Source organism: Trifolium pratense, linkage group LG2, assembly GCF_020283565.1.
Source record: "Trifolium pratense cultivar HEN17-A07 linkage group LG2, ARS_RC_1.1, whole genome shotgun sequence".
Lineage (NCBI taxonomy): Eukaryota > Viridiplantae > Streptophyta > Magnoliopsida > Fabales > Fabaceae > Trifolium > Trifolium pratense.
Window position 1 is genome coordinate 6,375,449 of NC_060060.1, and position 16,260 is coordinate 6,391,708.

The following is a 16,260-nucleotide window of genomic DNA, read 5'->3' on the forward strand; positions in this document are numbered from 1 at the left end:
AATTGCACTAACTAAACTGAAAAAACAAAATCAATAACAAAAAAAAATTGAAATTGAAAAATTGAACTTTTAATTTTTTTTTTGTCAAGTAATCTAGTGGCTAAAAATTTCACCCTTAAGTGAATAAATGAGATGACCGAGGTTCAAACTCCGGTCCCCGGCATATATAATGCAATATCCACCAACTGAGTTAAGTTCACGGAACAATAAAAACATCTCCTAACCACGCACGGATGAACATTGTGATAATTGGGGGCAATTGACCCCACATCATTGTTATTTTTTAACTAATACCGTAATTAAGTAAGTGTTTATATATATTGACCCCATTAGAATATTATTGTCCCCACAAACTAAAACTGCAATGAAAACTTTATTCAACTTATTCATGAAGTCATTAAAGAAAGTGGCATTATGATTATGCAATCAAACTTTATTCAACACTTCAATAACATGAGTGCAATCTTTCAAACAATGGAGTATAGTTTCAGCATCGATCTTTGGAACATTTGTTGCAAATAAGAGATATAGATTTTGCCTCTTTAATGTATCATAGCACCAATATGTATATGCATGCATGCATTCCAATTTCTATTCCTTTCAAGCAAGCATCCAATGGTAGCCGCTGGAGGTTTATTCATCTGTGTTTAAACCAACTAAAAGATTAACTTAATCGTATGGTTAAAATTGAATTTCTTTTGAGATAATAATAAAATTGAATTTGTTTACTAAGCTTAAAACATTATATCTTGACAAAAAAAAGTAATAATTAATGATTCATTGATATATTAAAGGATTAAATATGTTTGTAGTTCTTAAAAAAATATATTTTTTTAAGTTTGAATTTTCTACAATAAATTCACTTATTTTTATTAGGTCTATTTTAGCAAAAAAAATTTACCATTAACCCTTTAATTATAATTTAGAATTCAACTACGTGATAAGTAAAAATTGACACCAATCAATGGGAACTCTTTAAATTGAGCTCAATAGCTTAATTATATGCATTTTAACAAAGGTCATGTAACCAAAATTCTTCTTTTAACAATTTAGACCTTTTGACCGTTAAAAAAAAAACAATTTTTAGTAAAAAAATAAAAATTTAGACCTTTTGTTTCCGGAAAACAACCCAAAAATATTTGCTTTTTGAATGAGTACAACTGTACAAATCTAATCTAATCTAATTAAATCTTGAGATGTAATAAAAGTACTTGAAATAGTACTTACTACATTAATTTTCTCTCTCTCTCTCTCTCCATTAATTGCAGTGAAAAAAAAAATTTAAAAAAGGGTCTTGTTAACATGTGCCCTAAGGGCACATGTTAAGATATCCAAATATAGAAACTCGACATTTAATGATGCTAGAAATTTAATGCTTCAAATGTTAAAAAGCACAAATTAGCATTTAATTGTTTCTATTTTTGTTTCCTTAACATGTGCCTTAAGGGCACATGTGCCTTAAGGGCACATGTTAACATTCTCCTTTAAAAAATAGTAGGAAACAACACTTAATTTTTTTAACTGTATTCTTCATCATCTTCTTCTTCGACGGTAACCGTCTCTCACTTATAGAGTCTCACTCACAAGTTTCCGAAGAAGAAGAAGAATTGATCGATCACTATACTGTGCGCAGATCAAACCCTAATTTCTTTATAATGTCTGGTTTAGAGGAATTGAGAAAAAAGCTTGCACCATTGTTTGATGCTGAGAAGGGTTTCTCATCAACTTCAACTTTAGACCCAAATGATTCTTATACGGTAAAAATCTTTACCGTCTTTTCTCAATTTTCTTCTCAACCAAATTTGTTGTGAAATTTTATTAATTTGTTTTTGTTCAATTGGTTGGTTAGTTTTCAGATGGTGGAACGGTGAATTTGTTGAGTAGATCGTACGGTGTTTATAATATCAATGAACTTGGATTACAGAAGTGCAGCACATCATCATCATCATCAAGATCGAGGAGGTTGGTTGACGATGAAAGTGAAAAGACTTATAGATGTGGTTCTCATGAGATGAGAATTTTTGGAGCAATTGGTAGTGGTGCGAGTAGTGTTGTTCAAAGAGCTATGCATATACCAACACATAGAGTTCTTGCATTAAAGAAGATCAATATCTTTGAGAAGGTATTCTATCTCATGTTGCATAGATATCATTTGTATACGGCCCCACATAGTTAGCATAGCCATAAGGTATTTATTAGGGGTTTTAAACAGCGGTTGTGGTACTGGTCGTATTGCAGTCCTTGATATTGCTGAGAATCACACTGTCAAATGCAGCTGAAACTAGCTCAACTGCGTCTGCGTTGTGGTTTCGCCGTTTCGGCCCCATAAAAGCAGTTATGTAGTAGCCTACTTTGCAATTTCGAACCTTTTTTTAAAACCCTGGTAGTTATTGATAACTACCTTTTTCTGCACCTTATTTTCTAACTATCAATAATACAATACAAGGGTTTATTGGAATTAATATGAAATGTCTCTTAGCTCTCTTCAATCCCAATTCTTTCTCAATCCTGAGAATATAAATGTGTATTTTTGTTGTTGCTTTTAGTTCTTTCATAACTTATTCATGTGGTATTTTCTTGATGCTCCGTGTTACCTCTTGAGTCAGAGTGTTATGTTTTGAAGAGTGTTATCAAATAGCGGCGCTATAATGTAGTAAAATTTGAACAAACCTATAATAGCGGCGCTAGAGTGTTATCAAATGAATGTTGTCAAATGAAAGCTATAATGTTGCTATAACACTGTATTGTTGTGGAATTTGAACAAACTGCTATTTTCTACAATCTGCAATTGAAAACACTGGTTTTGAAGTTATGAATTTGCTAGACCCTTCATTTGTGTGACTTTTTTGATGATATGATTAGTATATAAGAACAACATGGAAAGTGGATCTTTAATACTGCTGAGAATCGTTGTCAAATGCAGCTGAAACTGGATCAACCGCGGTCGCGTTGCGGTTTCGGCCACATAAAAAACAGTTTTGTAGTAGCCCACTTCGCAATTTCAAACCTTTTTTTTAAACCCCTGGTAGTTATTGATAACTACCTTTGTCCACGCCTTATTTTCTAATTATCAATAATACCCTTGTATTATATTCCTTGATAGTGCTGAGAATCTCATGTTACATAGATATCAATTGTATACAGCCCCACGTAGTTAGCAAGTTAGCACAGCCATAAGGTAGTTATTAGGGGTTTTGAACAGAGGTTGTGGTAATGGTTGTATTGCAATCCTTGATACTGCTGAGAATCACACTGTCAAATGCGGCTGAAACTGGCTCAACTGCGGCTGTTTTGCAGTTTCGGCCACATAAAAAACGGTTATGTAGTAGCCCACTTTGCAATTTTGAACCTTTTTTCAAACCCTGGCAGTTTTTTATATTTTTATAACTACCTTTTTCTGTGCCTTATTTTCTAACTGTCAATAATACCCTTGTATTGTATTCATCTTTTCGGTTTGAACGTATAAGAAATGTCTCTTAGTTCTCTTCAATCCCAATTCTTTCTCAATTCTGATAATATGAATGTGTTTCTTTTGTTTTTTTTGACGGAAATGAATGTGTTTCTCTTGTTGCTTTTAGTTCTTCCATAAACTTATTCATATGGTATTTTCTTGATGCTCTGTGATACCTCTTGACTCTCGATGTTATGTTTTAAAGAGTGTTGTCAAATAGTGGCACTATAATGTAGCAAAATTTGAACAAACCTCTATTGTCCCGCGATATATTATTTAGTACAGAATGTTTGTTGAATAGAAGCTATAATGTTGCTATAACACTGTAACATTGCGGAATTTGAACAAACCGCTATTTTCTACAATCCACAATTGAAAACACTGGTTTTGAAGTTATGAATTTGCTAGACCCTTTATTTGTGTGACTCTATTGATGATATGATTAGTATACAACATGGAAGAAATCTCAAACATTTAAGATGGCCAAATCATAATAATTTCATATTGTCTTATAGTGTGATATTTTTCGTGCCAATTAGGAGAAAAGGCAGCAGTTACTTACTGAGATAAGGACGTTATGTGAAGCACCTTGTAACGAGGGTCTTGTGGAATTTCATGGTGCATTTTACACTCCAGACTCAGGACAAATAAGCATAGCTTTAGAGTACATGGATGGAGGATCACTTGCAGATATTTTGCGAACGCATAGAATGATACCCGAACCTATTTTATCATCCATGTTTCGGAAGCTCTTACATGTAAGGAACATATATTCTTACTTTCCATTTTGAGTTTCATTACTGAAAACATTGAGAATAGTGATATGCTAACTTGTTTGGTTTTTTATCTTTTGGAAGGGTCTAAGCTATCTTCATGGAGTCAGATATTTAGTTCACAGAGACATAAAGCCTGCTAATTTACTTGTAAATCTCAAAGGGGAGCCGAAAATTACCGATTTTGGTATTAGTGCTGGCTTAGAGAATTCAGTTGCAATGGTTAGTATATACTCTATTAGTCTCAGTTTGTTATTGTCATGCATTTCTTTTGTAGAATTGTTTGCGAATGTAAACTTCATTCTTTGGCCAACTCAGGAGTACAATACTAATATATAGTGTACCTTTTCAGTGTGCTACATTTGTTGGAACTGTTACATACATGTCACCTGAGCGAATTCGAAATGAAAGCTATTCTTATCCGGCTGATATTTGGAGCCTCGGTCTTGCACTTCTCGAGTGTGGTACAGGAGAATTCCCATATACGGCTAACGAAGGTCCTGTCAATCTTATGTTACAGGTGTGCGCCGACGCTTTATTTGTTTCATTTAGTTTGACAGAATGCTGCACATGTCGGCTCCATTCTGCTAATCTTATTGCACGCATGTACTTCTGTTTGCAAATAACTATACTTGCTTTTTATGACAGATCCTTGATGATCCATCACCATCTCCGTCAAAAGAGAAGTTTTCACCTGAATTCTGCTCCTTTGTCGATGCATGCTTACTGAAGGATCCAGATAACAGACCAACGGCAGAGCAGGTAAGAGAAACGAGACAGACCTTGATATCATATCAGCATTGTGTATAGCATTTTCTATTTTGCATTTTGCAACTACCATACCTAAACCACAAGATATTTAGCGTTTAGTACACATTCTTTTGCACACCTTATCACAAAGTATGAATCTGCCTTGGTGTAGAGATTTGTTTTTATTTTGCATTTCAGTTTTCTTTTGGATTCTTTTATCGTTGAAAGTATAATCTTTTATTTAGAATATATGTTGGTTCCAACATTTCACACAAATTTTGATGTTGATCTTTCATTTAGACACTCCATTAGACATAAATGTGATGATTTGAACTTGATAATTTGGTGTTATCCTGCAGCTTCTTTCGCACCCCTTCATTACAAAATATGAGACTGCCAAGGCAGATTTAGCTGGATTTGTTCGCAATGTTTTTGATCCTACGCAAAGAATGAAGGACTTGGCAGATGTAAGTTACATAGATATATAGCTATATAGATTTTGACATTGTCTAATGGTTTGTGTCAAGAGTTCAGGGAGATTTAATCTGAAGCTGTTTTTACTTCGAATTTTCTCTGCAGATGTTGACAATACATTATTACTTACTAATTGATGGACCTGATAATTTGTGGCAACATACAAAGAACTTATATAAGGAAAACTCAATTTTCAGGTGTGTACCTTTTTTTTGTATATTTTAATTTTGCATCAATTTGTTTTTTCATTTACATTCTTTTTGATATGCTTAAGAGGAATACCATCAACATAGAAAACACTCTGAAATGAGATTAATTGATATACAGTAACAGTATTTTCTATTTAAACATGATATCAATTCAAATCACGATAACATCACTTTGTTATCATGATATCATTTTTGTTATGTTACTTTCACATATATCTTGGAAAATATCGACATGGTAATGTGATTTGGATGCACGTATAAAAAAGTTTTGCACAGTAAATGCATACAAATTAAATCTCTCTTAAAATACACTCTTTATGATTAATCCACGTAAGGGTGTATTAGAAAGAGTGTATTGTTAGCATCATATCAAGAATAAGTGAGGTCTTTTTATCGAACTTTTGAAGCGTTCTGGATCATCTAACATTAGTCTTGTATGTTTTGCAGCTTCTCGGGGAAACAACATGTTGGTCCTAACAATATCTTCATGACTCTATCAACTATTCGAACTACATTAATTGGCGATTGGCCTCCGGAAAAGTTGGTACATGTGGTTGAGAAGCTTCAATGCCGAGCGCACGGTGAAGATGGAATTGCAATAAGAGTCTCGGGATCATTCATAGTTGGTAATCAATTTCTCATATGTGGAGATGGTATTCAAGTAGATGGATTACCAAACTTTAAGGATCTTGGAATTGATATTTCTAACAAGAGAATGGGTATATTTCATGAACAATTCATAGTGGAACCAACTAGTAATATTGGATGTTATACTATAGTTAAACAAGAATTGTACATTAACAAATAATGATACATTATTATTATTTTTATATGAATAATGTTACATTATTTTTGTTACTGTATTTGCTTAATCCTGCAAATACAAAAATAGTTTATCAAAAATAAAATAATATAAAAGTGTTTGGTACATAATTGAGGATGAAATGGAACAAATTTGTTATGTTGTGTCTTTTATTTTAAGTGACATTAAAGTGCACAACTTTTTAGAGTCACGACCTTTACTGTAAATACACCTATAAAAAATGTAATTTACCTAATTGAGTAGGCCTTTGATTAAGCGCCCACGACCCCACGAGTTTGTCCAAAATCCAATCGATAAACCTTCGAATTTTGCTCTTTAGGCTCCCCTAGTTGCTCTCAGACCCCAAAAAAATCTCAAAATATCCCTAGTTTGGATTCTACAATTCGAAATTAAATTAACTTCGGAAGTTAACTTCCGAAAATGCTTAAAGTTCGGATTATACGTTTCCAAAACGCTTACGTTTGTAACGCACTTTCCGAAATCAAGTTTTATGGATTGAAATCCAGGAATTCAGATTCATTTTGTTTGCTACGCGTGGGAGAAAAACAACACAAGAACAAGATGAAGAACAACATATAGAACAACACAAGTTAACACCAATTGAATCACACACAAAAATCAGGTCTTAAAATATGAATTTCAGGTTCAGAACTATGGTTTTCTTTTCTGATTGACAGGCCAAACTTTTTGCTGTAGTTCATCATAAATACTTGACTGGTCTTAATCTTATAGGTTACTTTGATGATGGCACCAACATGGCTCTCATCTATAAGTATATGACATCAAGTTCAGTGACAGCTTCCAAACAGACAGGCTTGGAGGGAACAAAGCTACATTAAAAAAACATCATTAAAATAGGATCCTTCCAAAATGGGGCATGTAATGCATGTTCCTTGAGGGTCATCAAGATTTCATGAGTTTAATAGAGATTTCCTTATGAAATACACATTCCAACATCAATTGGTCATATTTGTCTTCAGAGGAATGACTGTTGAAGATTCAACGTCGCCGCATGGCCTTCGATTATTGATCAACGATTACCCTTACGCAGTAGACAGCTTAGAGATTTGGTTTGCAATCAAAACATTGGTTCAAGATTATTGTTCCTTTTACTACAAAGATGATGACACAGTGAAGAAAGATCAAGAACTACAGTCTTGGTGGAAGGAATTAATAGAACAAGGTCACGGCGACAAGAAAAACGAACCATAGTGGCCAAAAATGCAAACTGTTAAAGAGTTGATTGAAACTTGCACAATTATTATATTGGTCTTCACTGCCCATCTCTCATAACACTACAATTTTCTCTTCTTTTGGTAACAAAAGTTAGTATATGTTTAGATGGATGGTAAATTTAACCAAATTATAGTGAAAGTGTCTAGTAAAAAACCAAATTGTTCTTGGCATGAAGATTTTCCCAACAAAAAATAACACAAAAAGTTTTATCAATTACAAAATTAAAGTGTATAGAGTAGTAAAATCAAAAGAAGAGAATTAAGCCAATTAGTACCTGAGAGTAATTAGTTGCTGAAAAACCTTGTGAATATTAATCTACCATATTCCTTGTATAATTTTGTTGATTTGTCCCATCAACATTGTTCTAAAAAATTATCAAAAAGTAACAAATTAACACATTGCACACAAATTATAATTCATGTTTTCTTAAAAATAATTAATTGGTATTATTTTTGTATTAGCTCTGGTTCTTAGGAGAAGACGACCTTGATAATGAAGAGTTCGACCGTGAAACAAATAAAGTTTAACTTAGAATTAGCGTTATTTAGAATCGGAAACAAACTCACAGTGGAAGAGTCAAAGACATGAGAGCTAGCTGTGTCATGAAGAAAAGAAGGAAGATTTTGTTGATCTTGAACAAGGTGTTGTTTATTTTCTTTAGATTCTAGTATATAGAGAAGAGTTTTCTATTTTATACTTTTCTAATGTATGGTATATACGATGAATGAAAGACTAGCTATAGATGTAATAAAAAGGGTGAAAAGAATGGAACATTTTATTAACGTTGTTAGTGTGTGTGTGTGTGTGTCTCACTAGTGTTTGGTTTTGGAGTTAAGCAAGTTGGATAAAAATCCAAAGAGAATCACACTAAAATCCTCAACAAAATTTTCTCTTTATTCTTTATTTGGTTTTTGTGATAAAAATTATAAAGTTTAGATCGGTTGTGTGTCTAGATTTATTAAGTGTGAGTTAAGCCTCACATTACTTAGAAAATTGGAATTTGAACAACATAAGGGGTATTAATTGTTAGTTAGTTACTTACTCCATGAAGGTGAACTTCTATTGCAGTAATCAACACCAGGAAGTTGTTCCTTGACAGGATGAGGTTGAAACTCATCAACCATTTTTTTCTTTGCTCTCTTGTTTGTTCACTCACTCACTCTGTGTTTGTTTAGGTTTGTGCACTATTTCGAATGAATGAATGTTTGTTGGTTACTATTGATTAGGCAGTTTTGGCACGGATCGATGACGTGGAGGCATGTTTATAAGGAACTATTTGAGTTTTTGTTAGACATACACTCTAGTTGCCTGTCTCGAGACTACATCTTTTGCTAGCTTACGATTTCAACTTGAAGTGTTGGTGTACATAGGTAACAACTAATGACGATGAAATTGAGACTATTACTTCTATTGTTAGGTATCAATTACGAGCACAGCTCATTGAACCCACGGACATGTGCAAAACCAGGTTGCAAAAAATATGTCTCTTAATTCATATTAGTCGATTGTCTCTATCTCCATCAAGTCTCTTAACTTCATGAACACTTCCACTCGAACACTTTTGGTTAACACATCATCTACTTGGTTTTCACTCTTGCAATGCTCTAGCTTTATGTTGCCTTTGCCGGAAATGCTTAATCTCAAAAAAATATTTTCCACGAGAAGCAAACAAATGACATATTTTAATCACTAGATACAACAAGATGCTCCTGTAACTCTCTATAGCAATAGAAAAAAAGGTTTGGCAACAATAAAAATGGTTTCAAAAGTTAAATATTTCTTGCGTAAAGAAAAAAGAGTTAAATATCTCTGTTTGTCTAAAACAGAGTAGGTTTGGGGTAAACAACTCAGCTGGACAAAGGAAGAAGATAAAAGTAGATATATAGTGTGTCAGGAAGTTACTTGAATTCATCTTATGATGATTTTAATTTTACTAGTATTTTAATAACTAAAAATTATACAATACTCGTTTCTTTTTTGTTCATATTAAACAATACTTGTAATTCATGATCTATTTTGGTTATGATATATAGCATCACCCTTTCTTTGCTTACTTCTCCCATGAATGGAGAGTGTCACTACTTGTTCCTTCATTGAACACCAATAAACCAGTCATCCTTCTAACAAAAGCACATAGCCTGCAGTGGAGTTTTTATGTCATCAATTTGCACATTTTCCCTTTATCTCCGGCTGGAAATAGAATTCCAAAGTCAATTTGTCTCTAATGTTAACTTAGGATCCTCTTTGCAGCTGCTAAGTGATATGACTTAGGCTTTTCCATAAATATACTCATTATGTCTATACTATATGCAAGGTTAGACCTTTTATTGCAACTCTTAATAGATAATACACTTTCAATGAATCAATTCTGGAGTTTAACATTAAAAAAACATTAACAGAAATAAATTATCGATATAATGAAACAACCGGATTAAGATTTTACATCAATATCCTATCTAACTAGGCATAATCCTAACACATACAAATTACCTACACATACTAATAATGGTTGCTAGCACAAAGAAGTAGAGATGAAGCGGATAAACATCAAACACTTGGAATCAAAGCTATAATGTCTTCAATGATGAAATCTAGCTGAAAATTCTCTTTTTCTATGTTTTTCACTCACTCTCCAATGATACAATACAAAATTATGAATCTTAGTTTCTATTTATAGAAAAGTGGATTTTTGTACATACTAGCAAATTGACGTTTCTTCAAATGCATAGAAATTCTAACTCGTCCTTATGGTTACTAAAGCCTCCGTGAACCGTTAAGCAAAGTGATTCTCGCTTAGTGAATCTGCTCTTGCAATTTCCTTGGATTTTTGTTTTGAATCGCTTTTGGCTCACTTCAGCTTGCTCAGCTTATGTACATAGGCTAATAATCCTTGATATTTTCCAATCTATGTTTCTTTGAACAATAAATCCTACAAAACATATGGAAATAGGTTAAAGTAGTTATACTAGTACAGAAAAACCAATTAATTATAATATTTACAATAAATTGGAAGATTTTCCTTAGATTACTTGTAAAACAAGTTAATAAGTGACAATAAAATATATGTAAAAAGCAGTAAATTTGTCAATTATCAACCATCCCCACCTTAGAACTTTGTCTGTCTTCAAATAAAAATCCTATTAAAATTCTTAAAACAAGTTCAAACATGATGCACAATCACTGAAGGGTTTGTAATCAATCAATATCTTTAAATTCATCATTTCATATGTGCATGATTTAATGAACTGCAAATTCAAGATCATCATTAATTTCAAATAATTACACTCCTATCCTAAGACAAAAGGACATGAATTTATTTTTTATTTTTTTGGGTATAGGATTTTAATTTAAAAAGAAAACTCAAATTTTTGAATTTGGCTCAGAGGGGTTGATAAGGATCGCTACTCGCAAGGTGGACTTAATTTGGCCAAGTAGGCGTACTCAAAATAGAAAAATGGTCTTGATCATATCCATGAATCAAACATATAAAGTAAAAAATAAGATTCAGTCAAAATAAAAAAGTTAAACACAAGTCGGCTCTCAAATATGTAAACAATAAGAGTTGCACACAATCTAACCCGGATAGGTCTATGTGATTCCTAATCAATCAACATGTTATGAAGGAATGGATGAAATGAAATTGGGATAAAGTAACTTAATTCATATTCATGCTAATATTCAAGGACAACCACCAAATTTGACCTTAAACATAGCAATTGAACAAGATACTTGACAATCATGCACTGTTATTGTTTATCACAAACCTAGATATTTTGAACATGTGCAACAATTTTCACAAAATTTTTAACCTATTTCACCAAAAAATTGTTCACTAACCCCCACCATTACTAAAAACACAATATTTTCATTTAACCACAAAATTACACAAGTCACATGCTTGTGTAAGCAATCCAACAAAGTATAACATTGTTCAAAAGTAATTATACTAAAGCTCCACAACATAAGTTCCACATTAAGTAAAAGAATAGAGAATAGATGCAGCCACTAGCTTACACAACAGACCATGTGCTCATTTGTTTCATGAAGATTAAAACTAAGAAATGACAGGGCTTTAGCCCTCTTTTCCTACCCAAAAATAAACTAAGAAATAACAAACAATAAATTAATATAAGATAAATCATTCCGCCGACCCGTGCCTTACAAATCATACAGGAGGAAGGGGGATCTATTTATGAAACACAGACACAGGAACGACACTATCATGTAAACACCAAAAATATTTTGAGAAAATGTAAATTATTGAATGTAGTCAAACACATTAGTGTCAGACATGATTTCAACTTGAAGTGTTGGCGCTCATAAGTAAAAACTAATTGACAATGAAATTGAGACAATTGCTTCTAGAAGTTCAACATCAATTATGGCACTCGACTTACCTAAAATAAAAAGGTCAGTGTAATCATATTTCCTCAGAGAGGCAGCCAATATGATAAGCCATAGTAGTATCTGAATTCTGGTCCTTTGAAGATATGGTTGACAAAATTCTTGCAAAGGAAAACTTCCAGTAGGGCCGGTGGACTGGGGGTAACAACAAATTTGCTTGTTTATCCATGGCAAGTAGCTTTGAACATTTTCTGTACACAAAAAAATTGAGATTAGTAACTCCGCCACATGATATGGAAATCTCTATTGATCTGGAAACTGCAAATTAAACCTGCATGGTTTTGAAAATAGAGTCTGGTAGCTGCAAATCCAGTGCTACAGCAAATAAACAGAAAGCTAAGAAACCTCGATTTTGTCAAGAATGATAACGTCCAACCAAAACAAGTGTTATGATATGCAAAAGGGGGATTATGTCAGTACCAAAAGAGAATACAGTGATGTTTCAGCTTGGTTACCAAGAAAATATTGTACAGCTATCGTTGCATATTCCTGCAGTGGCAGATAAAAAACTATATTCAGAACACTTCAAACAGTTGCTGAAAGGATCACAGGAAATAAGATGTTAGCAACAGAGACCATTACCGTAATATGTCTATACACATGATGAACTGATAATCCTCTTGCATGTACATAGCTTCCGCTCTATTAAAGCAAAGCACAGTTAAACATAATGAGCCAGACTGCCAGAGTTACTGTGAAGCTGTTATCATGTGGAATGGATGGATGTAAAATTCAACCAAATTTTTAATTTACTATGAAATAAGAAAAGAACAAATTAATTTATTTTTTTTTCTATTAAAAATAAGTTATATTAGAGATAAAATAAGTCATCATAAACAACAAAGGAATATGATATCCAAAACAAGGAGAAAGCAAAATGAAAGAATATAAAAAATGGATTCACTGTCTAGTCTCTGCAAATAGGAAATGTCAATTCCTTTGAAAAAGCCATTAGCAGAGAACCAAAGAGCTATGAAAGTTTGCGGTGCACGATGAAATTGAAGTTTTGTGGCTGTGGAATTTGATGTGCTTCATACAAGCTAAGTTTACAAAAGCTAATCCGCATTTCTATCAATTTGGGCTTCAGGAGAGGTGAAAGTGAAAATAAATTTAACCACAGTGTAACAGGTTTGACCCAAAAGCGCAAAATAACTAAAGTCCATGAGAGGAGAAAGAAGAGATGTGAAGCACTACATCAAAATCTTCGAAGGGGTAGGAGTTATGACTTAATGCCAAGTTGCCAATTGAGAGAGGGAGATACACGGTGTGCATAACAGTTATTCAGAGCGTAAGTTGGAAAACAGTTAGACTTGGAAGAGCAGGCACTCTCGGTATGGCGTCTTTTCTTTAACCAACCTTTGTAATCCTTATTCTACTGGTTCTGAATAATTGTTTAAAATATTGTTCTTTAATACAATCGCATTTCAACTCCCTGGTTTTGTAACAGATTGTCTGGTACCTAACACGCGATAAGCATCACGGAACTAATCTGAGTCATTATTTATAATATCCATAACGTGTGCCAACAATCAAATAGTTCACACCCATAATGATTAATATACCTCGTCTGGAGAAAAGAAAGCTACAGCATCAGGAACAGTGGAACCAGCAGGATGCAAGGATATAACAGCTCTTAAGATAGATGGGAACAACAATTCTATCACTGCAACCTTCTCTGGAACAACCATTGATCCTAACCTTCGCTTATTAGAACCACGATAGTTATGTTCCTCAGAACTCTCATTTGATGAAGAAGCAAGTGTGGAAGCAGTTTTTAACCAGTCCAGTCGTTCAAAAGTTGAAATTTTCACATTTGGCACATCCTTTTCCAAGGACTTGAGAACATCTGGTAATGTCCTTAGAAAACTAATTTCTTCCTTAGGATCAAATGCAACTTCTTCAGACCCACATTGTTTCTTTGAAATTGATTCATTAGTCTCAATTCCATCCTCAAGATGGGGGAAAAAACGTCTTTTCTGATCAGTAAAAGCTTTGAGAGCTAACCTGAAATCATTCAAAAGCCTAAGTGAGCAGCTAATGTAACATGGGTCAGCAGCATTGAGAAGTCAACAAGATAAATCATATCCATGTAATAACAAAAGGAAGCTTACAAACTCCCCCAATCCCCAAATTCCACAGAAGAAAGTAGAGCAACTAAATGGTTGGGAAGAATAGTGGTTCAAGTTAATTTCAGTCAAGCTGATACCGGAGATAGAACTTCATGAAAGTGGGCCGAAGTGATCAAAATCTGTAAATTTACAGCTTGACAAAAAGAAAACCACAGCCTTGCATCTAGCCTTATACTACAACAAACTAGCATACTCATACTAATAATTATATTTCTACACATAGGTATGAGGTTGTTATCTCGCAGACTAACCTGGCTAACCCTCATTTTATGTATGACTGTTGCTTGTTACAAATTTGGGAGGTAATAGCTAAATTTTAAGAACTAACATACTCTATTCACTTAAATATGAACATAAATCTTCAGAAACAAATAAACTCTTCTCTAATTAAGAACATCGGATTCCAACATTCAATTCACTGTCTTTTTTTAAGTTAATGTATGTTTGGTTTCTCTAGACTATAATTGATTTTGCTTCCAAAATTGATTCTACTTGCAGTTAGAATTTGTAGTTTATCATTCTAGAATTGATTTTTACACTCAGATTTATTGTTCAACTCACCTTTACATAAATGTATCCAAACATAAATAACTTAATCTTAAACTCAATTTTAGTCAGAATCAATTTTACACAATCAATTCACTCAAAATCATTTTTCTCGCCGCAAAACCAAACGTACACTAAAAAGTTGATTGACTCATTGATCCAATTCCTCCTTTCCACAATACCCCAACAACATTCATCAAAATGAACTAACTAACTAGCTAACTAACTAACTAACTAGCTAACTAACTACAAAACCGAAAAGAGCTGAAACGAACCTACTCCTATCAGTGGCAGAAGCACCAGCTTGAGCAGCGAGTTGTCGTTTCCAAGCATAAGCAACGACGGCGCCATCCGGACAAACCAATGGCATATTCAATCCCCAAACATCCTTCCGCGACCGAGCCGATTCACTGAGAACTGCAGCTTCCTCAAGCTCCTTTCCTAACAAATCAATTAAACGACAACGAAAATCAATCTGTATAACCCTAAAACGACATCAAAGATACTAAAACCCTTAAAATGGAATTGAAACGTAATTGCATACCAAGAGATCGAAGATCTTGAAAATGCTGTTGCATACATTCATGTTCTTTAACGAAAACTTGAATAGGCTTATTGTTCCCTTGATGAGGTTGACCGGCGGAGATGAAAAGAGCTTCGAGAAGACGATCGGCGCCAATTCGTATATCGGCGATGATTCTTTCAGCTTGTCCGAGTTTTTCCATTGCTATAGCAACTTGCTTAGGCGGTGCCTCAGCCGTGAAACCTCCGGTGGAAGTGGTAGTGGTGGTGGTTGAGATAGTTGCTGCCGCCGTGGCTTGGTGCTGTTGCTGCTGAGTCTGTTGCATTTGCACTGTTTCAACTGCTTGGGGTGTCAAAAAGAAAAGATAGTATGATCCTTCTCGGTTAGTGTTTTCGTGCAACTTGGATTAGGTTGGGCTTGGGCCTTCTTAAACACTATAGGCCCATCAAATATTACAACTATAATCCATAATTAACATCCGTTTGATATGAAAAGATAAATATTGAACGGAACAATACATGATAAAATATCGTAGGATAAAATAGAGTGAGCTTCTTTTATATCTATTTATGTCTAGATAGATTTATTTAGCCATTTAGATGTGAGAAAAAATTGATATAATTAAAGTATGTTTGATCTGCTAAAAATTAAAGGAATGAATAAAACAATTTCAATTTTATTGTATTTGATTTAAAAGTGGTTATGAGGTTGGACAAATTGTGGGACAAAAAATCAGGAAAAAATTGAAAATTTTGTGCCTTATTAAATCATATGATAATTTTTTATCTATCAAGTACCGTTCAAGATAAAATGTTGTTAAATACATTAAAAGTTGTCATGTTATGTATAGTATAGAACTTATTAGAAATTGTTATTCTATTGATTATTAGTCGAGTTCTATAAATAAAAGTATAGAACTCAACATGAATATTAATAATTAAT

General features: G+C 33.4%; 2 protein-coding genes across 3 annotated transcripts; one reads left to right on the forward strand and one right to left on the reverse strand.

Moving 5' to 3' along the window:
* Positions 1–1,496: 1,496 nt before the first annotated feature.
* LOC123906631 (mitogen-activated protein kinase kinase 3) lies at positions 1,497–6,515 on the forward strand. Of its 2 annotated transcripts, none has more exons than XM_045956584.1 (9): positions 1,497–1,757; positions 1,850–2,122; positions 3,991–4,209; positions 4,309–4,446; positions 4,577–4,744; positions 4,873–4,986; positions 5,334–5,441; positions 5,554–5,645; positions 6,105–6,515. In XM_045956584.1, exons 1-9 carry the CDS (start codon positions 1,656–1,658, stop codon positions 6,463–6,465), a joined length of 1,575 nt encoding a protein of 524 aa, XP_045812540.1. In that variant the 5' UTR covers positions 1,497–1,655; the 3' UTR covers positions 6,466–6,515. The 2 variants fall into 2 exon arrangements, with proteins under 2 accessions (XP_045812540.1, XP_045812541.1); XM_045956585.1 differs by having other exon boundaries at positions 1,498–1,757; positions 1,857–2,122.
* Positions 6,516–10,108: 3,593 nt separating this feature from the next.
* On the reverse strand, positions 10,109–15,714 carry LOC123906633 (mediator of RNA polymerase II transcription subunit 27). The gene is made up of 8 exons (XM_045956586.1): positions 15,340–15,714; positions 15,071–15,236; positions 13,683–14,124; positions 12,703–12,762; positions 12,541–12,609; positions 12,392–12,435; positions 12,114–12,311; positions 10,109–10,645 (listed from the first exon to the last, which is right to left on the reverse strand). Exons 1-7 carry the CDS (start codon positions 15,641–15,643, stop codon positions 12,137–12,139), a joined length of 1,260 nt encoding a protein of 419 aa, XP_045812542.1. The 5' UTR covers positions 15,644–15,714; the 3' UTR covers positions 10,109–10,645; positions 12,114–12,136.
* Positions 15,715–16,260: the final 546 nt, after the last annotated feature.

Excerpts from the sequence above, each read along its gene's own strand:
- LOC123906631 (XM_045956584.1), top strand. The coding sequence starts at position 1,656 with ATGTCTGGTTTAGAGGAATTGAGAAAAAAGCTTGCACCATTGTTTGAT. Across the intron at positions 1,758-1,849 it reads ACCCAAATGATTCTTATACG|TTTTCAGATGGTGGAACGGT; the intron begins GTAAAAATCTTT and ends TTGGTTGGTTAG. Across the intron at positions 4,745-4,872 it reads CTGTCAATCTTATGTTACAG|ATCCTTGATGATCCATCACC; the intron begins GTGTGCGCCGAC and ends TTTTTATGACAG.
- LOC123906633 (XM_045956586.1), bottom strand. The coding sequence starts at position 15,643 with ATGCAACAGACTCAGCAGCAACAGCACCAAGCCACGGCGGCAGCAACT. Across the intron at positions 12,610-12,702 it reads ATGTGTATAGACATATTACG|GAATATGCAACGATAGCTGT; the intron begins GTAATGGTCTCT and ends CTGCCACTGCAG. Across the intron at positions 12,436-12,540 it reads CATCACTGTATTCTCTTTTG|CACTGGATTTGCAGCTACCA; the intron begins GTACTGACATAA and ends TATTTGCTGTAG.